The sequence below is a fragment of the Ranitomeya variabilis genome, chromosome 3, assembly GCF_051348905.1.
Source record: "Ranitomeya variabilis isolate aRanVar5 chromosome 3, aRanVar5.hap1, whole genome shotgun sequence".
Taxonomy (NCBI): domain Eukaryota; kingdom Metazoa; phylum Chordata; class Amphibia; order Anura; family Dendrobatidae; genus Ranitomeya; species Ranitomeya variabilis.
The window spans coordinates 697,446,308-697,472,119 of NC_135234.1; the positions used below are offsets into that span (position 1 = coordinate 697,446,308).

Here is a 25,812-nt window from a genome sequence, read left to right on the forward strand (position 1 = left end):
TAATTTTAAGAAGGAAGGGGCCGCAGCGCTGGATAATAACTTTTCTCTGGCACACAGACCCTGCAGTAAACTAACACTGCGGCACCTTCATTCTAGGGATCCACTAGGGTGAGATCGGTGAGACTCCCACCAATCAGAAAAACTCCTTTATGACTACAAGAAACAGGAGTCCTGTATTTGGGCTCATACAGAGTATGACAGTTTTTCTTTAACGAGTTCTGTGTTTTTCACAAATAGAACTCGTAACTTTTATAATCCTTGGGGCTGTTCACACGTCCGTGTATTGTTGCTGACTTAGTGGTCCACAGAACATCATGGAGACATGTCCAATTTTCATCACTCTCGTATCAAACTCGGCAATGCTACGGATTCCGTGAAAATAAAAATATCATACAGCACTTGAAAAACTGATGAAAGTCTGACGGTAAAAACTGACACTGACCAAACTCTCATGACACTCAAGCAAATGAAAATGATGAAATGCGGGTCATCTTTTGAGGACGAGAAAATCACTCACATCTAAATGAGGCCTTAGAAAACAGGATTAGCCATGAATAAGAAAAAAAAAAGTTTAATCCTGGATGAACCTATAACTTGCTTGATAGTAACTGACGGGCAATACAGAGTGTTGTAATAAGGAAACATTAAACCCACTTACCATTGGTTATGATGGCGCTGGTTTCTGCAGGGACCTTAAACTAAAGGAAAACAAAGAACAGAGCATTTTACCCCCATTTATGACCAGACCACGCTCCACAGTAAAAGTCAAGATACTTCATTTAATGACTTAAATGAGGTGCATTTCACCATTAACAGCCTTCCATTGGCTACGTATAACATGTTGGGGTGGTGGTGGGTCATTTATAGACAGACTGACTTTACTTCCATCCACACACAACGTTCTTCAACACAATTGTTCTGTGAACTTAGTATAACGTCAGGACGATGTGCTGCCGAGAAAGATGAATTATAAAGCAAGCTTAGAAATCATATTGGGTAATCCGCGGCCTGTGTAGATAGGCAGATCATTGGGAATGAGCTTTCCCAGTGTAGATGGACCAGGAAGGGAACTGGTCAGGATGAATAACATTGTTAATTTGCAGGTTTATAGCGTTAGGAATGTGGGTACTGAAAGGTCCATATAGCAGGTCATTTTTCTCTCTACAGGTGAGATACCAACATCTAGCTGGTGACTAGTTACTGGCAGGGACAGGTAGGAGGAAGCCGGTCAGAATCTTCATGTCATCGTCACAATAAAGGTTTCTATGGAAACCTGCTCCGGCATTGACATTTTAATCAGCTGGTAAAAAGGAGCAGGAAACAATCTTTTCCAGCCGACTTCCCTCGTTTACTTTGCCCATCTTCTAGAAGCACATTACGGAAGATTCACAAATGCAGCTAGAATAATCCGCAAGTTGGAAAGTGAGATGGAAATGCAATGAAACAACGACTTCATCATTTTAACAGTTATGGGAGGGAGAAGAAATGAATGTCAATGTCAACAAAACAGCCGACCACAGAGGTCTCGGTACGCTGGGTTGGCACATGTAGTAGTGGGAACCGGCGTTATATTAAAAGATTAGTTCTGTACTCACCTCCTCTGCTGCAAACTTCAGAACCGCCGTGAATGGCGTACTCTCCGGGACACACAGCCTGCCGACGAAATGAGACAACCTTAGAGAACGCTCATGGGTACAGCAAATCTGGATTAATATGATGCAGATTTGCCACTCCACATTGCAATACAAGGATGGTTATGGCTTTTAACTGCTCCGCAAATAATGCCAGGCCATTTCTCAAGTGAAGAAACTGACGACAGCTGATTGGGATGACAGCTGATTGGGAAGGGGAGGCACACAACCATCAACTTAGCACAGTGAGACATGGTAGGAAGGGTTGTCCACTACTCAGACAACCCCTTCTCAATTCCTAGGTTTCCCCCTTGTTACATGATCACCTCCGATGCAGTTCCAGCACTGGCTCTTCCAATTGCCCTTCCTCCGGATGTTTTGTCAGTAAGAGAGGAAAGTGTAGCCAGCACTGACTGGCAGACGAATCGCATGACAATGTCATGTTATCCCTGAGACAGCCAGTGCCGACACTGACAGAGCGGCACCACAGGGGAGTACAACTGCTATTATTTTAATAGGGAAAACATAGGTATTCTCAGTAATGGATGTTCCTTTTAATTAAGACATTCTAATAAAATTGATAACATCTGTATATTAACAGCATACATAAGCTTTCGTTATTTTGACCCATTTTGGGGCCAAAATGATGGGATAGGTTGAAAAGAATTGGAAAAACACAGCTGCTTTGCCACCCCCGGCCATGGGTTGTACACGGTATTGCAGTTCAACTCTATTCACTTCAATACACCCAATGTACGGTCAGAAGTGGCGCAGTTTCTGGAAAAAAAAAACATGTTTCTAAGCACTGATAAATCCTTTTGGCTTGGCTCTTGTGACATATTTGTTAAGTACTTGTACTCTTCATTACATAACAATTCTAAGGTATCTTTTCTTAGAACTGCAGCTTGAGCTGTTGCTCACTCATTCCTATAGAAATTTATGAATAAATTGACATTTGGGCGTTACCTGTTGAGGGGCGTGTCTCTGTAGACTGTGACACTGTCCAATGAGACCTTAATGGGACACACCTCTTTGACAAAGAGAATGCCAACACTCAGTTCTTAAGCAATTAATACATTTCAAGGAGGAATAACAGTGGAACAGAGCAAGAAAGGATGTTCCAGAAATGTTATTTTATGGGGACAAGAAGTAGAAATGACAGGAGCAGTGACAGGCCCTCTAAAGGAACCCGTCATCTTAAATCCCAAAGCGCAGGCAGCATGAACGCAGTCAGGTATATTTTTTCTCAAAAACACACCTGCAGGGGCGCTGGAAAGAGCCGGCCAGAGGGGCAGCTGAGCTAGTCTTATCTATGCTATGCTCCCCGGGAATCTTTACAGTACATTTTTTCTGAAATGCCATTATTTATTAAATCCCAGCCTGCATTAATTCAGCCAGGCTCCGATTCATACTGCCTGCGGTTTGGGTGACATTAATCAGATGACAGGTTCCCGTTAATGGACATTTATTGCTGTGACAGCTTCCCCCCCCCCGAATTTCCAGAACAGGCAATCAATATGCACCATGTTTGGAAACTCACTGTTGTAACAAATATCTTGGTGCGCCTAGAACTGTGAATTGGGTTGTTCCTCCTGGAACGGTATGAAATAGGAATTGGCGGCTACCATTCTCCTTCTTCATCTCCCTCCACACAGAAGCATTGTCTAATCAGGACTGACTGTATGTAGGAACAAACCCTGACAAGGCGGAATTTCTGCAATACTTCTATAGCTTAAGGTACCATCACACGAAACGACTTTACAACGAGAATGACAACGATCCGTGACGTTGCAGCGTCCTGGATAGCGATATCGTTGTGTTTGACACGCAGCAGCGATCTGGTACCTGCTGTGATATCACTGGTCGTTGATTAAAGTTCAGAACTTTATTTGGTTGTCAGATCGGTGTGTATCGTCGTGTTTGACAGCAAAAGCAACTATGTCAGCAATGTTAAACATGGAGCTAACGACCTGTGAGAACGATAAGTGCGTCACCGCTACGTCACAGGATCGCTCCTGCGTCGTTCTGGAGCTGCTGTGTTTGACATCTCTACAGCGATGTAAACAGCGACGCTGCAGCGATCGGATCGTTGTCGTTCTCGTTGTAAAGTCGTTTCGTGTGAAGGTACCTTTAGGATATAGGTTGTAAGCCATGTAGAAATGGATGGGTGAAAACGTATATGTGACCTGCCGAAATAGACAATCGATAAAATTAAACAAGATCTTTCCCTTTAGTGCAGTGGTAGATGTACAGGTACAGTCCTACTCTCACACTTAGGCCACACGGTCAGTATTTTACCTCAGTATTTGTAAGCCAAAACCAGGAGAGGGTGAGAAATACAGAAGTGGTGACGTGTTTCTACCATACTTTACTCTGATTGTTTCTCTCCTGGTTTTGGCTACAAATACTGAGGTAAAATACTGACCAAATACTGAACGTGTGACAATGCCAATCCAATAATTCATCCAGGCATACTTCGATGCACTTTTGCCTTGACTCTGCCTCCCTCATTACAGGAGTAATCCGCAGGTGACGTCGCATCTACAGATATCTGCCACGCCCTGATGGCAGGCAAAAATGCTGCAACAATTATATATATTCATTTTCGGACTAGAAAATCTGCAGCGTATACATTAGCCAACCTCAGACATCATATTTCATAGCAGCTCCGATTACTCCTGCACTTACATTTAAGGTCCACGCACACGGCGGGACACTTCCTCTGCAGCAGCCAAAAAAATCCACAGTGCCAAGATTAGAACCAAATACTAGAAAATGTTGCTGTGAAAATGCTGCTATTTACTGCGGATTTCAATGTTGCATCACATAAGGCAATGGTAAAAATGTACAGTAATAAAATGAAAGACGGAGAACGGCAAATATTCAGTGTCAATCACATTTTGGTGCAGACATTTTTATTTGCAGTTCATGGATAAGATTTTACTAAATATTTAGGAAGATCTAAATGATAAATGTGCTGTGTATATAACCTAAGGAGATTTTTACAAGTTAAAGGGAATCTGTCAGTAGGATGAACCCTCCTAAGCCATCTATAAGGGCATGCAGGTCATAAGAAGCAGAATAACATGATATCTTGATATCTGCGATCCGAACATTTATTCCAGAGAAATTCAGGTTTTTATTAAATATGTAAATGAGATGTTAAGATCTATGGGTTGGACATAGATCTCCTGGAGAATCTGCCTCCAGAGCTTGTTTTAGATAAAAGGGGGAGTTACCAGCATGAGACATGTAATGACTGACAAGCTGCTCTACTGATGTACATGTCTCACACTGGTAATGCCTCCTTTATTTTACAATAAGCTCTGGAGGCAGGTCCTCCGGGAGATCTATGTGAAGCCCATAGATCTTATTTCCATATTAAGAAGAATGTAGATTTCTCTGGAATAAGACATCAGATCACAGATATCTAGGTATCATATTATTCAGCTTCCTATGACCTACATGTCATATAGGCAGCTTATGAGGTTTCATCCTACTGAAATATTCCCTAGAGGAAATTGGCTGCTTGATTCATACAGGTTGAACCACTCGGGGTATCAGAGACTGGCTTAAAAAAATGTATGTTTTGCTCTGAAATGCTGGTGTGACCAGGGTGAGCTTCTCTTCTCTCGCTCAGCTAGAACAACAGGTCTCTTCCTATAGTTGAGCGGACAGGGATAAGCTGGTGCGAATATACCTCTGTGATTTGTCCCGGACTCGACTATGTTTTTTTTTCTGAAGTGCTACAGCATATTAGAGTACAACACTCACAAACAGAATGCAGGAGCCGCTCTCTGATTCCTACTGTTTTCCTACAGGTTCAATATAAACATTTACACCAAACCCACAGCAGAAAGTAAGGCCATTAACCCCTTCATGACCCAGCCTATTTTGGCCTTAATGACCTTGCCGTTTTTTGAAATTCTGACCAGTGTCCCTTTATGAGGTAATAACTCAGGAACGCTTCAACGGATCCTAGCGATTCTGAGATTGTTTTTTCGTGACATATTGGGCTTCATGTTAGTGGTAAATTTAGGTCGATAATTTCTGAGTTTATTTGTGAAAAAAACGGAAATTTGGCAAAACATTTGAAAATTTCTCAATTTTCACATTTTGAATTTTTATTCTGTTAAACCAGAGAGTTATGTGACACAAAATAGTTAATAAATAACGTTTCCCACATGTCTACTTTACATCAGCACAATTTTGGAAACAATTTTTTTTTTTGCTAGGAAGTTATAAGGGTTAAAATTTGACCAGTGATTTCTCATTTTTACAACAAAATTTACAAAACCATTTTTTTTAGGGACCACCTCACATTTGAAGTCATTTTGAGGGTTCTATATGGCTGAAAATACCCAAAAGTGACACCATTCTAAAAACTGCACCCCTCAAGGTGCTCAAAACCACATTCAAGAAGTTTATTAACCCTTCAGGTGTTTCACAGCAGCAGAAGCAACATGGAAGTAAAAAAATGAACATTTAACTTTTTAGTCACAAAAATGATCTTTTAGCAACAATTTTTTTATTTTCCCAGCGGTAAAAGGAGAAACTGGACCACGGACGTTGTTGTCCAATTTGTCCTGAGTACGCTGATACCTCATATGTGGGGGTAAACCACTGTTTGGGCGCACGGCAGGGCTCGGAAGGGAAGGAGCGCCATTTGACTTTTTGAATGAAAAATTGGCTCCAATCTTTAGCGGACACCATGTCACGTTTGGAGAGCCCCCGTGTGCCTAAACATTGGAGCTCCCCCACAAGTGACCCCATTTTGGAAACTAGACCCCCCAAGGAACTTATCTAGAAGCATAGTGAGCACTTTAAACCCCCAGGTGCTTCACAAATTGATCCGTAAAAATGAAAAAGTACTTTTTTTTCACAAAAAAATTATTTTAGCCTCAATTTTTTCATTTTCACATGGGCAACAGGATAAAATGGATCCTAAATTTTGTTGGGCAATTTCTCCTGAGTACACCAATACCTCACATGTGGGGGTAAACCACTGTTTGGGCACATGGTAAGGCTCGGAAGGGAAGGAGCGCCATTTGACTTTTTGAATGAAAAATTATCTCCATCGTTAGCGGACACCATGTCGCGTTTGGAAAGCCCCTGTGTGCCTAAACATTGGAGCTCCTCCACAAGTGACCCCATTTTGGAAACTAGACCCCCCAAGGAACTCATCTAGAGGCATAGTGAGCACTTATAACCCCCAGGTGCTTCACAGAAGTTTATAACGCAGAGCCGTGAAAATAAAAAAATAATTTTTCTTTCCTCAAAAATTATTTTTAGCCCAGAATTTTTTATTTTCCCAAGGGTAATAGGAGAAATTGGACCCCAAATTTTGTTGTCCAGTTTGTCCTGAGTACGGTGATACCCCATATGTGGGGGTAAACCACTGTTTGGGCGCACGGCAGGGCTCGGAAGGGAAGGCACGCCATTTGGCTTTTTGAATGGAAAATTAGCTCCAATCATTAGCGGACACCATGTCGCGTTTGGAGAGCCCCTGTGTGCCTAAACATTGGAGCTCCCGCACAAGTGACCCCATTTTGGAAACTAGACCTCCCAAGGAACTAATCTAGATGTGTGGTGAGCACTTTGAACCCCCAAGTGCTTCACAGAAGTTTATAACGCAGAGCCGTGAAAATAAAAAATGTTTCCTTTCCTCAAAAATATTTTTTAGCCCAGAATTTTTTTATTTTTGCAAGAGTAACAGGAGAAATTGGACCCCAAAAGTTGTTGTCCAGTTTCTCCTGAGTACGCTGATACCCCATATGTGGGGGTAAACCACTGTTTTGGCACACGTCGGGGTTCGGAAGGGAAGTAGTGACGTTTTGAAATGCAGACTTTGATGGAATGCTCTGCGGGCATCAGGTTGCGTTTGCAGAGCCCCTGATGTGCCTAAACAGTAGGAACTCCCCACAAGTGACTCCATTTTGGAAACTAGACCCCCAAGGGAACTTATCTAGATGTGTGGTGAGCACTTTGAACCCCCAAATGCTTCACAGAAGTTTATAACGCAGAGCCGTGAAAATAATAAATGTGTTTCCTTTCCTCAAAAATATTTTTTTAGCCCAGAATTTTTTATTTTTGCAAGAGTAACAGGAGAAATTGGACCCCAAAAGTTGTTGTCCAGTTTCTCCTGAGTACGCTGATACCCCATATGTGGGGGTAAACCACTGTTTGGGCACATGCCGGGGCTCGGAAGGGAAGTAGTGACGTTTTGGAATGCAGACTTTGATGGAATGGTCTGCGGGCATCATGTTACGTTTGCAGAGCCCCTGATATGCCTAAACAGTAGAAACCCCCCACAAGTGACCCCATTTTGGAAACTAGACCCCCCAAGGAACTTATTTAGATGTGTGGTGAGCACGTTCAACCCCCAAGTGCTTCACAGAAGTTTACAACGCAGAGCCGTGAAAATAAAAAATCATTTTTCTTTCCTCAAAAAAGATGTTTTAGCAAGCAATTTTTTATTTTCACAAGGGTAACAGGAGAATTTGGACCCCAATATTTGTTGCCCAGTTTGTTGTGAGTATGCTGATACCCCATATGTGGGGGTAAACCACTGTTTGGGCGCACGTCAGGGCTCGGAAGGGAAGTAGTGACATTTGAAATGCAGACTTTGATGGAATGGTCTGCGGGCGTCACATTGCATTTGCAGAGCCCCTGATGTGCCTAAACAGTAGAAACACCGCACAAGTGACCCCATTTTGGAAACTAGACCCCCGAAGGAACTTATCTAGATGTGTGGTGAGCACTTTCAACCCCCAAGTGCTTCACAGAAGTTTATAACGCAGAGCCGTGAAAATAAAAAATAATTGTTCTTTCCTCAAAAATTATGTTTTAGCAAGTAATTTTTTATTTTTGCAAGGGTAACAGGAGAAATTGGACCCCAACAGTTGTTGCCCAGTTTGTCCTGAGTACGCTGGTACCCCAAATGTTGGGGTAAACCACTGTTTGGGCGCACGTCGGGGCTTGGAAGGGAGGGAGCACCATTTGACTTTTTGAATGCAAGATTGGCTGGAATCAATGGTGGCGCCATGTTGCGTTTGGAGACCCCTGATGTGCCTAAACAGTGGAAACCCCTCAATTCTAACTTCAACACTAACCCCAACACACCCCTAATCCTAATCCCAACTGTAGCCATAACCCTAATCACAACCCTAACCCCAACACACCCCTAACCACAACCCTAACCGCAACACACCCGTAACCTTAATTCCAACCCTAATCCTAACCCTAATCCCAACCGTAGCCCTAATCCCAACCCTAACCACAACTGTAACCCCAACACACCCCTAACCCTATCCGTAACCCTAACCACAAGCCTAATCTTAACCCTATTTCAAACCCTAGCCCTAATTCCAACCCTAACTCTAATTCCAACCCTAACCCTAAGGCTATGTGCCCACGTTGCGGATTCGTGTGAGATTTTTCCGCACGATTTTTGAAAAATCTGCAGGTAAAAGGCACTGCGTTTTACCTGCGGATTTACAGCAGATTTCCAGTGTTTTTTTGTGCGGATTTCACCTGCGGATTCCTATTGAGGAACAGGTGTAAAACGCTGCGGAATCCGCACAAAGAATTGACATGCTGCGGAAAATACAACGCAGCGTTTCTGCACGGAATTTTCCGCACCATGGGCACAGCGGATTTGGTTTTCCTTAGGTGTACATGGTACTGTAAACCTGATGGAAAACTGCTTCGAATTTGCAGCGGCCAATCCGCTGCGGATCCGCGGCCAATCCGCTGCGGATCCGCGGCCAATCCGCTGCGGATCCGCGGCCAATCCGCTGCCAATCCGCTGCGGATCCGCGGCCAATCCGCTGCGGATCCGCTGTCAATCCGCTGCGGATCCGCGGCCAATCTGCTGCGGATCCGCGGCCAATCCGCTGCGGATCCGCTGCGGATCCGCGGCCAATCCGCTGCGGATCCGCTGCCAATCCGCTGCGGATCCGCGGCCGATCCGCTGCGGATCCGCGGCCGATCCGCTGCGGATCCGCTGCCGATCCGCTGCGGATCCGCTGCCGATCCGCGGCCGATCCGCTGCGGATCCGCTGCCGATCCGCTGCGGATCCGCGGCCGATCCGCTGCGGATCCGCGGCCGATCCGCTGCGGATCCGCGGCCGATCCGCTGCGGATCCGCTGCCGATCCGCTGCCGATCCGCGGCCGATCCGCTGCCGATCCGCTGCCGATCCGCTGCGGATCCGCGGCCGATCCGCGGCCGATCCGCTCTGTGTGCACATGCCATAACCCTACCCCTAACCCTACCCCTAACCCTACCCCTAGTTCTAACCCTAGTTCTAACCCTAACCCTAGTGGAAAAAAAAAAAAAAAAAAATTCTTTATTTTATTATTGTCCCTATGGGGGTGATAAGGGGGGGGGGTTATTTATTATTTTTTTATTTTGATCGCTGTGATAGAACCTACCACAGCGATCAAAATGTACCTGTAAGGAATCTGCCGACTGGCAGATTCGGCGGGCGCACTGAGCATGCGCCCGCCATTTTCCAAGATGGCGGCGCCCAGCGAGGAGACGGCCGGACACCGGGAGGATCGGTAAGTATGAAGGGGTGGTGGGGGGGTGGATCGGAGCACGGGGGGGGGGGAACGGAGCACAGGGGGGGTGGGTCTGAGCAAGGAGGGAGCGGACAGGAGGACGGGGGAGCCGGCAGGCGGACGGAGGGGACCGGACCCCATAACGGAGGACGGGGGGGGGGGGCGATCGGTGGGCGTGGGGGGGGCACTTCAGTATTTCCAGCCATGGCCGATGATATTGCAGCATCGGCCATGGCTGGATTGTAATATTTCACCAGTTTTTTAGGTGAAATATTAGAAATCGCTCTGATTGGCAGTTTCACTTTCAACAGCCAATCAGAGCGATCGTAGCCACGGGGGGGTGAAGCCACCCCCCCTGGGCTGAAGTACCACTCCCCCTCTCCCTGCAGATCGGGTAAAATAGGAGTTAACCCCTTCACCCGATCTGCAGGGACGCGATCATTCCATGACGCCACATAGGCGTCATGGGTCGGATTGGCACGGGTTTTCATGACGCCTACGTGGCGTCATGGGTCGGGAAGGGGTTAAAGGGAAGGTACCGAGTTTGTAGATCATTAATTAATCAATGTAATGTAGCATAACATGCTGCTATAACCAAGTTTTAAATGCATGTGAAACAGATTTTGTGTGTTATATGAGTTTAAGGAAGGCACTGGGGGCTGACATCTTGGTTTCACAGCAGTTCACGACACTATCAGTGTCATTTTATGGCACCCCATGGACATAGGAGATAATAGACCGGCGCTGACCCTATCTCTAACATTGTAGCTGCTTTAGCAGTGAGCTGGGCACGCCTCTGTGGGCTGCACAACTCACTGCTGTAGGTGTGACTAGCTGCCATTTTACTATAGCCCAGTGCTATCTGCCGAGCTCCACTTACTCTCTATCGTAGGAGAGAAGCACTCACTGGAGCCGGAGGATGGGGAGTGGGGATGCGGGTGATTTACCTCCGTGCTCCTCTGTACTCTAGGCACTGCACGTCCTGGGCAGACATCCCCTGCTCTCACACGCTGCCCTCCCTGGGTGCTTCTCCTGCTCTGTCTCCGCCTCCTCACACACAGTCCCGGAGATCTCCGGTAAGCTGCATTCACAGCCTGCAGAGAGGGAGCTGACACCTGGTGAGAGAGAGCAGGAGAGCTGACAGGAGAGCTTTCTCAACCATACCAATGTATCTCTCCCCTCCCTCCACATTGCCTGGCCATTCACTGCAGACCTGGATCTCCTTTTTATCTTACTGAGGGATGAGTCACAGACAGCTCCGCTCAGATAATGCTGCTCCATACATAAACACCACATGTCTTCACTTTTCCTCCAGTCCACCATGCTGCTGAGCCCACTGTGTTCTGCTCCTCTGTAAACAAGCTGAGCTTCTGATGCAGTAACTGCTGGTAATAGCAGATCACAGGGCAGTCACACACAAAATGGCTCTGCCCTGTGATGCTGCTCTTCATTCTGCCCTAGGGATATTAGACCACCCAAAAGGGGAGGGAAATGCTGATGTCAGCAGTTACTGCCCCAATTTTCCAGCTAACAGTAAAGCTGGTAAGTCTTACTATAGCTGCTTGAGGTCTAAAACGGAAAATGCTCCCCCTAGTGGTCAATATATATATTTGTAAGAAAATATATAATATTTTTCATATAGAAATGTTTGCAAACAGTGCAAACATTGCATTAATACATTTTATTTACTATTTTAAGCTTAATTTCACAAAAAAAACAAACTACAAAAAAACTGGTGGCACCTTCCCTTTAACAAGGGAACATATGATAGCAGTCTACTGGCAGGAAGGGGTTACAGTATGAAAGCACAGAGGACGGCTTGTACTTACACTTTGTAGGGAAGTCGGGGGTCCGCTGTAAGCGTAATTTTAAACGTTACTTTTGACCTGAAATAACAAAACAACATTACAGCAATTACCGCACTGACATTTCCTTCCATCTACCTACACTGAAAGCAGCTGACATTTCACTTGCAATCATCGGCCATCACATAACATTATACTGATTTAGCTAAATATATATATATATATATATATCTATATCTATCTATATATATATACACACACACACGTATACAGTGCCTTGCGAAAGTATTTGGCCCCCTGGAACTTTTCAACCTTTTCCCACATATCATGCTTCAAACATAAAGATACCAAATGTAAATTTTTTGGTGAAGAATCAACAACAAGTGGAACACAATTGTGAAGTTAAACGAAATTTATTGGTTATTTTACATTTTTGTGGAAATTAAAAAACTGAAAAGTGGGGCGTGCAATATTATTCAGCCCCTTTACTTTCAGTGCAGCAAACTCTCTCCAGAAGTTCATTGTGGATCTCTGAATGATCCAATGTTGTCCTAAATGCCTAATGATGATAAATATAATCCACCTGTGTGTAATCAAGTCTCCGTATAAATGCACCTGCTCTCTGATAGTCTCAGGGTTCTGTTTGAAGCACAGAGAGCATCATGAAGTCTGATGTCTGACTGCTGAAGTCCAGACAACCTCTTTAAGGCTACGTTCACATTTGCGTTGTGCGCCGCAGCGTCGGCGCCGCAGCGCACAACGCAAACAAAAACGCGGCAAAACGCACGCTAAAACGCTGCGTTTTGCGCCGCATGCGTCCTTTTTGGCCGAAAGTTGGACGCAAAAAAAATGCAACTTGATGCGTTTCTTGCGTCCAACGCTTGCGGCCATGCGGCGCAAAACGCAGCACAACGCATGTCCATGCGCCCCCATGTTAAATATAGGGGCGCATGACGCATGCGGCGCCGCTGCGGCGCCCGACGCTGCGGCGCTGACCGCAAATGTGAACGTAGCCTAATGTGGTGTTAAAAACAGGATGTCAACATTGCCTAAACCGTATTATGCATCTATTCTCAACTGTTCATTTAAAAGGGGTTGTCTATTATTATTATTAATTATTATAGCGCCATTTAATCCATGGGGCTTTACATGTGAGGAGGGGTATAGTACTCTATTACTACTTATCCTTAGAATACATCATCATAAAACAAATTGGCAGGGTGGGGTCCGACACCCAGCACCACCAGTGATGAGCTAATATCACTAGTGGTATAACTTGAAGCTCATAGGCCTCAATGCAAAATCTTCAACTATCACAGGTCTTTAAGAATGTATCAGTAGGATCAGCCCTCCTAAGCCGTCTGTATGGCATGCAGGTCATACGAAACTGAATAACATGATTCCTTGGTATCTGTGATCCAGTGTCTTATTGCAGAGAAATCCACATATATCTTAATATGTAAATGAGAAGTTGGAGATCTATGGACCGGACACTGATCTCCCTGAAAGTGGGCATTACCAGCGTGAGACTTGCAGATCTGGAGAGCAGAGAGCGGCCATTGCACGTCACTCAGGTTACAGCCTTTTGATTTAAAACAGGCTCTCTGGAGGCGGATTCTCAGAGAGATCAGTGTTTGACCCATAGAACTAACAGCTCAGTTACCGTATTTTTCGGACTATAAGACGCACCGGACGATAAGACGCACCCCAAATTTTCATAATAAAAATAAGGAAAAAAAAAAATGTTTCAAATGGGGGTACGTCTTACAGTCCGAATTCAGCTTACCAGTGAAGGGCTCGCCACAGGTGGAGAAGTGGTCACAGGGGCCTTTCGGTGGTCCAGGCTGGTGCGTTGGCCTCCAGGAAATCCCATCCCAGGCTGGTGCTCTGTGCTTGGGCAGGGGTGGAGGCTCTGTGTCCGGGGCAGGGGCTGGGCTCCGGGGCACAGGCTGGGCTCCGGGGCACAGGCTGGGCTCTGGGGCACAAGCTGTGCTGACGGCAGTGGCTGGGCTCTGGGGGCACAGGCTGGGCTCTGGGGGCACAGGCTGGGCTCTGGGGCACAGGCTGGGCTCTGGGGGCACAGGCTGGGCTCTGGGGCACAAGCTGTGCTGACGGCAGTGGCTGGGCTCTGGGGGCACAGGCTGGGCTCTGGGGGCACAGGCTGGGCTCTGGGGGCACAGGCTGGGCTCTGGGGGCACAGGCTGGGCTCTGGGGGCACAGGCTGGGCTCTGGGGGCACAGGCTGGGCTCTGGGGGCACAGGCTGGGCTCTGGGGGCACAGGCTGGGCTCTGGGGGCACAGGCTGGGCTCTGGGGGCACAGGCTGGGCTCTGGGGGCACAGGCTGTGCTGCCAGCAGTGGCTGGGCTCTGGGGCACATGCTGTGCTGCGGGGCTGTGGCAGCGGCTCTCTGGGCTCAGTGGGGGCTCCGACGGCATATACTTACAAATTATGCGGCAGCAGCAGCGGCGGCGGTCCCGATGCAGCCATGCTGGTGCAGCTGTGGATGTGCTGCGGGCAGGGACTGTGCTGCAGGCAGGGGCTGTGCTGTGGGGCTGTGGCAGCGGCTCTCTAGGCTCAGTGGGGGCTCCGACGGCATTTCTTCAAAGCCCGGAGGCCCCCCGCTCATCCGACATGTTGCGGTGGCCTCCGAGAACATAGGCGCCAGGAAAATGGCCGCCGGGCCGGCGCATGCTCAGATTCAGATCTCGTTGACGAGATTTGAATCTGAGCGTGCGCCGGCCCGGCGGCCATTATCCTGGCGCCTATGTTCTCGGAGGCCACCGCAACATGTCGGATGAGCGGGGGGCCTCCGGGCTTTGAAGAAATGCCGTCGGAGCCCCCACTGAGCCTAGAGAGCCGCTGCCACAGCCCCACAGCACAGCCCCTGCCTGCAGCACAGTCCCTGCCCGCAGCACATCCACAGCTGCACCAGCATGGCTGCATCGGGACCGCCGCCGCTGCTGCTGCCGCATAATTTGTAAGTATATTCCGACTACAAGACGCACCCCCATTTTCCCCTTACATTTTTGGGGAAAAAAGTGCGTCTTGTAGTCCGAAAAATACGGTACATGTTGAGAAAAATGTGGATTCCTCTGGAATAAGACATCGGATCACAGGTAACAAGGTATTAGTGGTGAGCAAGTATACTCGTTGCTCGGGTTCTCGCGAGCACACTCTGGTGGTCTCCAAGTAATTGTGACTGCTCGGAGATTTAGTTTTCCTTGCCACAGCTGCATAATTTGAATATTGGAGATACAATTTCATGCCAATCATTTGTATCCTACCTGGCATGGGATTACAAAACCCCCTTCAGTGTGCAGCTGGCTCAACAGGGGGGTCAAGCCACAAAAGCTATGAGTGACAGATCTCACACCTTGAGTCAGCTCAGAGAAGAACAAAAGGCTTGCAGGCCATGTGGATACCATGCCAACTAAATTGCTTTGTTGAGTCAGCTATTATTCCATAAGGAGTTATGGAGATACTATAAGTCCTAGCCGTACATCGTGTACATTTCCGAGATCCCTAGAACGTGGTGAAAGCCTGGCTGGGTCTCGACCCATTCTAGCACCCAGGGGTATGGAAATACATAGAATAGCCAGTAGAAACCAGATAGCTAAGCTGTGTTTGGTCTTAACGTTTAGCAGGTGCCCGGCCAGACCTGATTGCGCCAAAACTGCCTCCCTAGGACCGTCTATTTAAGAATTATGACTCACCTTAGGTTTTGGAGTTTTTAGCTGCCAGATGTAAGGAAAGGGGATTTAGGTTCAGCCCAGAAGGCAAGCAGGAAGTGATCCAAAAGGGATAAAGGTTAGTGTAAGGCCATGTGGAACTCTCTGTGATCCATGCGGTCCACTTCCGACAGTGGGGACTGCGCCGGGTTATGTGCTGTGAAGGACCTAGGAGCCAGCTGGCAGCCATGCCCCATTGTGGCATCCATGATCTAACACCATCCGGTAGTTGACATATATTCTGCTTATATCTTTTGTCTTACCCCGATCTGTATATGAATATCTAACCTTTATGTGTTACAATCGTGTATATAGTATATTGTCTAGTGTGCCCTTAAGGCGATTAGATTTATAAATTTAACCTTGGCCTCTCTTTTATCTCGATCCACACATCCGTTTCTCGGTTTAACTTCCCATGCTACCGGGGCTGGTTTCTGGCCCGATCTAATCCTGTTAAAGGAATGGGGAACTGGTGGAAGTCCTACCGGGCTGGCAGCACTCTGGTTCATTGGTGCTAGTGAAAGGGGTCTCTCAACCTGTCATTGTTGTGAGAAAGTTTGGTGCCAATATCAGTGACTGCGTGGGCCACATTCTGTCACTCCCCGTGTCTCCATGGACCTGCGTGGACAGGTGGCGTGTGGGTAAAACTATGCCAAGCTGACCTTATGTGTCCACAAGGAGTGCGGAACGACATGTTTGTGCAAGTGAGACCATACCATGTGATCATGATGACTTAAGTGATGTCAGGTGGGGTGCAGATTCATCATATGTGGTGGCAGCGAAGGGTTTCTGCGTGATCTCTCTGGTGTCATCCTTCAGAAGTATTTTATTCAGGTTCCTATGACCTGCATGTGACAGGGTGTACGGCAGAGCAAGAAGGGACAACAGGCCAAGGGATGATTCCACAGATTTATTATCAAGAACGCTGGAACAACACAGGCAGGTAGATCTACAGAGTCCACAATTAGTCCAACGGAACAGGTTCGGGGCACCTCCCGATAATCCTTGTGCCAGCTAACAAAATTATAGTCCACACGAGTCCAAGAGATCCCAAACAATCTCACGAATGACGAGATATGGCCTGAGCTCAAGTCTCGCTTCCGCAGTCACAGATGAACGTAGGGTCTTGCCTCAGCTAAGAATCCCCACTCCTTCTCCTTCCAGCATCAACTCACATCTGATCTCAACATAAGAATGGATTGTCTGAGCTCCTGGGATCCGCCCATGAAGGGGGTAGGGGTCACATCTTCTGTTCAATGGTTGAGTTCACCAGAAGATTCTATTTTGGTCAGCTCCACATAGTCTAAGTAATATGTACATTTGACTAGCCACCTGCTGTGAGGAACAATGGCTATTCCTTCCTAGTGATGTTGACAAAGCTTAATTACATTATAGCTTAGGGCTGCAAGTATTGGGGGAAGGAGACATTTTGTTACAGATTGACTCAAAGCACAAGAAAATACATATGATTCAAATACAGGATAGGGCAAAAGTACAGATCATGACAATCCCTTCCCCTCCCAATTTGTGTACGTACTAGGGACCTCTACAGGTCGCTGGTTAAGTACACACAGGCAGAGCGTAACTTACATGTGGCTTCATGCAGCCACGAATTGGCATTGTAGCTCTCCCACATCATTGCCCAGAAGAACATCTGCAGGCAGACCTCCCATCACCCCAACCAAACATCGCCTGACCCCAAAACCAAAGTTCAGATCCACAGTGGCTGTGGGAATAGTCCTCCAATGTCCACCAGCCAGTTCAATAACAATCCCAGGTCCTCTATGGATTGCCTCAGGCCGAACCACTCGGGGATCAGCCAGTGTGAGGAAAGCCCCCGAGTCACAAAATCCAATAAGTCTCTGTCCATCCAGCACGACCTCCTGCAAGTGCTTACTTCGATGAGCAGACGTAATCATAGCTGCAGGTCGCACCCCATAAACTCCTAGGGGTGCAACATGGGTGGGTGAGGCACTAGGCCAGTCCTCACGTAGTGGTGACACGTCTTCCTCCATGGCACTTGGCTGTACATAATTAATAATACGACTGGGTACAGGATCAATCCTCATTTGAACAGCTGGGCAGGAGGCTTGCAGATGCCACGGCTGCCCACATCGATAGCATCTGTGCTGGGTCTCACTCCATCCAAGGCGTCCTCTTGGGCGAGGGGTAAGGGAACCTGGAGGCCGGCTCCCACCTGAAGGTGCGGTAGGGGTTTGAGGACGACTCCTCCATGGGCTGGCTGGGCATGAGGCCTGCAGATGCCCCGGATGCCCACAACCATAACACCTGCGCTCTGCTACTTCCTCTCCTCGTCGTATTCCAGAAAATGCAGTAGAAGCAACTGGAGGCACATTTACACGGGTATCAGCATGAGGTGGTGGCTTAGAGGAACGGGGAACAATGGGGACAGAAGAACTGGGGGCCACCGGTGTTGTGGAGCTGGTAGGTGTCTCTCGATCCTCTAACAGAACCCTCCACTGAGGCTTGATGGTGAGAGCCTCATCAGCGAGAGATGCAGCTTCTTCCACTGTCGCTGGTCTCCTCTCACGCACCCATTCCCGGATCTCAGCAGGGCACTGGAAGTAAAACTGCTCTTTTAGGATAACCTGGAGAAAGGTCTCCCAGGTTAAGGCCTCCTCTGCTTCCAGCCAGCGATTACATATTTGTTTGAGTCTGTGGGCATACATCTTGAAAGACACTTCCTCATTGCAGGCTAAAGTACGGAACTGAGTCCTGTAAGTGTCTGGCGTCACAGCATAATGTTCAAGAATAGTCAGTTTAATCTCCGCATACTCACAGTTCTCTCGAGGGCCCATAGCTCTATAGGCTGCGGCAGCTCCACCCTCTAAGAGCCCCACCAGATGTCGGACTCGCTCCCTGTCCGGGACTTCCATTAATCGACACTGATGCTCAAAGTCCTGGAAGAAATCCTCAATGTCGCCTGAAGCCTCATTAAACGGCTTGAAGTCTTTGCGGGACACTCTGGGGAGTTCCCTCATGGTGGGTGCTGGGGTTACAGTCTGTCTGGAGCTTCTAGCTGCTTCCAAAGCGATCTGCCTCTCCAGCAATGCCATCTCCTGAGCTCTGTCCTCGGCTCTGTGAATGGCCTCCCTCTCTCTCTCCTCGGCTCTGTGAATGGCCTCCCTCTCTCTCTCCTCGGCTCTGTGAATGGCCTCCCTCTGCCTCTCCTGAGCTCTGTGAATGGCCTCCTTCTTATCGGCGATGGTGAGCTCCTCTCCCAGCAATGCCAACTCCTCCTCGTACCATACAACCCACTGACTTTTGTGGGTATTTACCTCCGGCTGCAGTCTTTCCTCCATTTGCTGTGAGGATCCCTCCTCAGCGTCATCTTGCAGGCGAACTCCTTCCAAAGCCTCAATTAGCTGCTCCTTGGAGAGTCCTTTAAAACGGACTCCTACTTCACGGGCCTTTGATTGTAGGCTCCCCAAAGTCCAGTTCTTGTACTCTGCGGTGCTGGTTCCAGACGTTGGGCCATTGTCCTCCATTCCTTCTGCTCTGATCCCGCTGCTTGCCACCAGTTTGTGACGGGGTGTACGGCAGAGCAAGAAGGGACAACAGGCCAAGGGATGATTCCACAGATTTATTATCAAGAACGCTGGAACAACACAGGCAGGTAGATCTACAGAGTCCACAATTAGTCCAACGGAACAGGTTCGGGGCACCTCCCGATAATCCTTGTGCCAGCTAACAAAATTATAGTCCACACGAGTCCAAGAGATCCCAAACAATCTCACGAATGACGAGATATGGCCTGAGCTCAAGTCTCGCTTCCGCAGTCACAGATGAACGTAGGGTCTTGCCTCAGCTAAGAATGCCCACTCCTTCTCCTTCCAGCATCAACTCACATCTGATCTCAACATAAGAATGGATTGTCTGAGCTCCTGGGATCCGCCCATGAAGGGGGTAGGGGTCACATCTTCTGTTCAATGGTTGAGTTCACCAGAAGATTCTATTTTGGTCAGCTCCACATAGTCTAAGTAATATGTACATTTGACTAGCCACCTGCTGTGAGGAACAATGGCTATTCCTTCCTAGTGATGTTGACAAAGCTTAATTACATTATAGCTTAGGGCTGCAAGTATTGGGGGAAGGAGACATTTTGTTACAGATTGAGTCAAAGCACAAGAAAATACATATGATTCAAATACTGGACAGGGCAAAAGTACAGATCATGACACTGCATATCCATGTAGACGGCTCAGGAGGGTTGATCAAACTTATAGATGCCCTATAATATATGGAACGAAGGGGCCTTTTTTGTCCCCATAGACTTCAGGGCCCGAGTGCAACTGCAACCCTGGCACTCGGACAACACCCCTGATGGCTGCAGTGTACAGAGCGCCATACACAGTTTAGTGGTGGCTGCTGCCGGTTACTGCAGATCAGCTCCGCTGGAGCTATGATGTTAGATTCATACACTGTTTATAGCCATCCAGCTGAGGTATTCATGGCTGATTGGTGGAGATATCGGAGTATCACGGATTTTATATAGATGACTTATCCTAAAGATTTTTGTGATTTGCTGCCCATTGGGATACATTTACCAAGCTTCTACATTGCCTTGTCATTTTTTTTCAGAAAACTAAGCAAATTGGTTCTCTTATTTTATTCTATATAGCAGCAAGAAGAGATGAAAAAAAATGATTTGCAGGATCCTGGTCTGGTGTCCACTTTGGTACTCCGTGGCAGCCAGACCAGGGCAGTGCAAGCTTGTCCTGTTGGCACCCGAACATTGACATCCTGGGAGCCTCTTGATTACAAGGCCCCCATAACGTCACATTGCTGCAGTGCATAACACATTATCATGATGTCACAGGGGCCTGGTAACTGGATGGACGCAAAGGATGCTGGTAATAAAGTGCCTGCCGGGAAGTGTAATGGTCTAGTAACGAAGTGGATGCCGGACCAAGGTCATACACTCTACCTGTGAGTCTACATTAAGAAGTCCATTACAAATCCGGCCAGATCTGGGCACAAAGTTCTGCCTATTCCTGTATGGAATCCTCTTCTCCTCACAGTTGGTGCCTCAGATTTTGTAATGCCCATGTTCCTGATTTACTAATGAAAGTACTGTCACATTTTTGTGTTTTTAGCTGGAAGTGATCGGTCCACTGTAAAGGGTTACCAGACATCTCACTTCTGCATCTTGAAGTGAGAGGCCCTTCTAGTTGTGTCATGGTGGCCTTCACCACAGTGCAGCCGTAATGTAGGCCGTGTCACAAATCTGGGTGTAAACATTGATGTCCGAGCTGGCCGCAGGTCTCCTCACCAGAACGCGACACTCTCATAACCTGTACTCAGACATTGGAGTTCAGACAAGGGATATTGGCCATAAGGTAAATTCACCGAGCTCTGTGTAACGCCACCTGCGAATCCACCAGCAGCTAAACCTAGGAAAATCTGCTCCATGTCAGAGGAGCCACTGAACAGAATAGTGTTGGTCCCTTTAAGGACTCCTCGATAGTCCACACAGAAAAATAATGCTGTGGATTATATATAAGGATTTATATCCAGTAGATTAGAGTGCCAGCCTTGGCGATTTGAACACCGCTCACTGACACGTTGTGGGGTTTTCCTCACATCATCTGACCTGTGGAACCTTTTTTTTTTAGAAAATCCTCGGAGTGTCCATTTATGTTGCAGATTTTTACTGTGGATTTCACACCTTTTACTGTCACTCATAAAACTTAATGTAAACCACTTACATAGTCCTATAGGTGGACTTAGCCCCTAAAAAAAAAAATCATGCGTACAGGATAGATTTCACTTCTTTAGTCTTTCAGAAAAATTGTCTTATTTAATTTACAAATAATGGGTCATTGATTCACCTTTGTGGCCAAGGGCTCAGTGCGCAGTTTTGGCCTTTTAACCACCAGGCTAAACACTTCCCCTTAGCTTGATTGACACTGCTGGCCCCGGACAATCGCTGCCTGAATTCAGTGCAAGCAAGGTGTCAGTGCAGGCGCCCTGTCTCCTGTCTGTATCGCTACTTTGTGATCCTGTGTGCAATGAAGACAGGAGAGGGAGGAGTGGGAGGAGTGCCCGCCTGCTCCGACGCAGCGGGGGGCGCCTGCACGACGCAGCGGGGGGCGCCTGCTCCGACGCAGCGGGGGGCGCCTGCTCCGACGCAGCGGGGGGCGCCTGCTCCGACGCAGCGGGGGGCGCCTGCTCCGACGCAGCGGGGGGCGCCTGCTCCGACGCAGCGGGGGGCGCCTGCTCCGACGCAGCGGGGGGCGCCTGCTCCGACGCAGCGGGGGGCGCCTGCTCCGACGCAGCGGGGGGCGCCTGCTCCGACGCAGCGGGGGGCGCCTGCTCCGACGCAGAGGGAGGCGCCTGCACCGACGCAGAGGGAGGCGCCTGCACCGACGCAGAGGGGGCGCCTGCACCATCACCGGGGGGCACTCGCTATGCTCCTGCAGCAACATTGCTGACGTGCAGAGCTGGGAACTCATTTCAGGCATTGCTTGCTCTGGCCATGTGAGTGCTGAGAGTAAAGCTAACAGGAAGCGCACAGCACAGTGGTTTTAGGGGCACAATGGGGGGCGAGGAGCCTCCTTCATTTGCATATGACAATTTTTCTGAAACACTAAAGACACGAAACCTACAACGCAGGGATGACATTTATGGGGGAAAGAACTGTTAGGGGGGTATAAGTCCAGTTTTGGGGGACAGACTCCCCTTAAAGGGAACCTATCACCCCCCAAAATGGCTGGTGAGGTAAGCTCACCGTCATCGGGCTTATCTACAGCATTCTGGAATGCTGTAGATAAGCCCCCGATGTTACCTGAAAGAGGAGAAAAAGAGGTTATAATATACTCACCCAGGGGCGGTCCCGCAGTGGTCCGTGGTCAAATGGGCGTCTCAGGTCCGCTCCGACGCCTCCCATCTTCATTCCATGATGTCCTCTTCTGGTCTTCACGCTTCTGGTCTTCATGCCGCGGCTCCGGCGCAGGCGTACTTTGTCTGTCCTGTTGAGGGCAGAGCAAAGTACTGCAGTGCGCAGGCGCTGGGCCTCTCTGACCTTACCGGCACCTGCGCACTGCAGTACTTTGCTCTGCCCTCAACAGGGCAAAGTACGCCTGCGCCGAAGCCGCGGTGTGGAGACCAGAAGAGGACGTCATGGAATGAAGATGGGAGGCGTCGGAGCGGACCTGAGACGCCCATTTGACCACGGACCACTGTGGGACCGCCCCTGGGTGAGTATAATCTAACCTCTTTTTCTCCTCTTTCAGGTAACATCGGGGGCTTATCTACAGCATTACAGAATGCTGGAGATAAGCCCCTGATGCCGGTGAGCTTACCCCACCATCGATTTTGGGGGTGACAGGTTCGCTTTAATGTGAGGGGTAGGAGCCACAATACATTTTTCCTGTGGATTTGTGCTACCATTAATTCTGGGTGTAAATTTACTCAGTAAAGAAAACTCCAGCACAAATCTCCCTGCTGTGCAGTGCGCGGATTTCCAGCTCTTGTACTCCGCCATGGCCAGTGGCATCCCACCTACCGGGGCATTGGCTGCTTGTGGCAGTGCCCATAGAGCTATGACCACAAGCTGCAGGTATGAAGCGCTGCCAGGACTCTCTGACATGCCAGCTGTGCCACTGCCCATAGCCCGGTGTAAGGCACAGCTGTTACTGCTGCCGGCAGGACACAAGGCGCCGCCATTATACTCACATGTTGTAGGAATTTCAGCGCCCTAAAGTATCAAGCACTCTGCCCAACACCGCTGCAGCCGCACCGACGTCTACGTCACCCTCATCCAGGGCTGTCCTCATGATGCCTGAACAACAATACTGCACAAAAGAGCGTAGAAGGCAAAGCAGTTACCACACACATATTCAGTCTTGCTAGAAGTCACTTAGCTGACAAAGGTTTCCAGATATTTAAACATACAAAAAGGATATTAATTATGCACCCTGTGTAGGCAGACTAGGACACCCCTCAGAGGGTCCTGACATGTTATTACGTGTTCATTGGATTCTCTGTCAGGCCGCCACGTGACGACACTGTGTATGAGTCACCCGGCGGCCATGTTTAGTGAGGGCAAGACACTGAAGTAGGTGAATTGCAAGTTTCTGGAATATCTTTCTTGCAGCTAATGCGTTGTTTTTTTTTATTTTGTCAAGACATAAATAATGCAGTTAATAATGATGATGATGCTATGCTGAAGGTATGGGATTTGCATAATGATACTTTTGGACACTTCAGCTATCTATAGATGTGAGAACATAGTAAATAAGTACAGAGATGACCACAGTCAGGTGTATTTACTCTTAGCATCATATGTTTCAGATAAGTAAAAAACTTGTAAAAAAAAATTGTGTGAAATAGCTTATAAAAGTCTCAGAGCTCTGCTGATTCTGCCACTTTTTTTTTCGTTCTTCGCTGGGTCGCTTTATGACAGAGATAGCCACATTTGTTGCCTTTGTAGCGCATTATGTGAAATCTCTGCTTACAGAACAACTGGACAAGTCTTCAGAGTCTTCTCTGGGGCGTGCATTTTCACAATCTCCCTCTCAGATGCTGCCAATCACAGCTCTGTAGCTGATCTAGCAGTCTCAGATGCTGTCACGCTGTGATTGGCAGCATCTGGAAAGGGTGGGTGAAAGGGCACGCCCCAGGGATGACTCTGAAGAAACGCCCAGTTGTTCTGCAAGCAGAGATTTCACATAATGCGCTCCCAACCAACAAATATGAATATCTCTGCTGTGGAGCACCATATGAGGGGGCACCCAACAAAAAAAATAATTATTTTCTTTAGGTAAAGTGGGTAGGCAGCGCTGCCCTCTCCTGCTAGGTACGCTTACTAGACATTCTGCCTGCTCCATTGACCAAGTAGCGTTTATGAGAATCCATCGTAGCGGACAGAGTGATTGTTTTCTTAATTCCTTCCCAACCCTCTTGGCTATTTTGCGATGGAAAATGTTAAGGAGCAACGCGACAACATCAAATTCTGTTTCCTGTTAAATGACCAGCGGGAGAACCGTCTGAGAATGTGTGAGGAATTTAAAGGACAGGCACAAACTGACCATATTTATTTTGTCATCACAGGGGCTGAATATTGGTGTTACGTCTATGATCCTGATACAAAACAGCAGTCCAGCCAGTGGAAGACAACTTCACCCTCCAGACTAAAAAAAGTGCGGCAAATGAAACCAAATATGAAAGGCTTCTCTATATACCCACAGAGGTGACTGAACCAGCACCGCCCCAGCCTTCATGACTGAATATCCCGAATGCTGGCGGAGAGAATAAAGATCATTTTCTTCCCTCTGCACTGCACTGCTCTCTGCGCACACAGTCCCGGTGTGCAGAGCGGTGAGTATTCCGGCAGCTGCCCTTCGACTTGCAAGCAGCGCATGACGTCCCTGCCATGCTCTGCTTACAAGCATAAAGCAGCTGCTGGCATCGGAACAAGATGCTGCGAGGGAGTGCCGGGAAGGTAAGTGTAATGTTTTTGGATTTTTAATGTTTTCTGATGGGGCTATGCATACCAGGATGGGGGTGGGGGCCAATCATCAGGATGGGGCCATGCATACCTGGACCGGGACTGGGGCCAATCATACCAGAATTGAGATGGGGCCATGCATGCACATACTAGGACGGGATGGGGGCCATGCATACCAGGATAAGGATGCGGCCATGCATACCAGGATAGGGATGAGGGGCGTGAATACCAGGATAGGGATGAGGGGGCAATGCATACCAGGATAGGGATGAAGGGGCATGCATACCAGGGTAGGGATGAGGGAGCCATGTGTATCAGGATGGGGATGAGGGGACCATATATACCAGGGTAGGGGACATTAATTACAGGATTTTCCACCTTTTTTGCTACAATTTTTTTTCCTAATTTCCTCCTATAAAACCTAGGTGCGTCTTATGGTTAAGTGCGTCTTATAGTCTAAAAAATATGGTACCTTAGATGCGGAAAATCCGCAGGTAAACTATGCATATGTGTTGTGATTTTGCTTTTTGCTCCCTCTAGTGGTCATTAGTGATTTGACTCTGGAGCTTCTGTCTTTTCCTATATCCTCACCTGGGCCGTTCGTTCAGGGGCG

General features: G+C 48.0%; 1 protein-coding gene across 2 annotated transcripts in view; it reads right to left on the minus strand.

Moving 5' to 3' along the window:
- UFM1 (ubiquitin fold modifier 1) overlaps positions 1-23,560 on the minus strand; it is a 30,428-nt gene extending 6,868 nt beyond the window's left edge. Inside the window, exons 1-4 of one of the 2 annotated variants that reach the window (XM_077298183.1) lie at positions 23,426-23,560; positions 12,024-12,080; positions 1,596-1,653; positions 659-698 (exon numbers count right to left, since the gene is read on the minus strand). In XM_077298183.1, coding sequence (XP_077154298.1) covers positions 659-698; positions 1,596-1,653; positions 12,024-12,080; positions 23,426-23,427 — 157 coding nt within the window. In that variant the 5' untranslated portion in view covers positions 23,428-23,560. The remainder of the gene's footprint in view (positions 1-658; positions 699-1,595; positions 1,654-12,023; positions 12,081-23,425) is intronic. The other variant, XM_077298184.1, reaches the window with a different exon arrangement.
- Between the last annotated feature and the right edge of the window lie 2,252 nt (positions 23,561-25,812).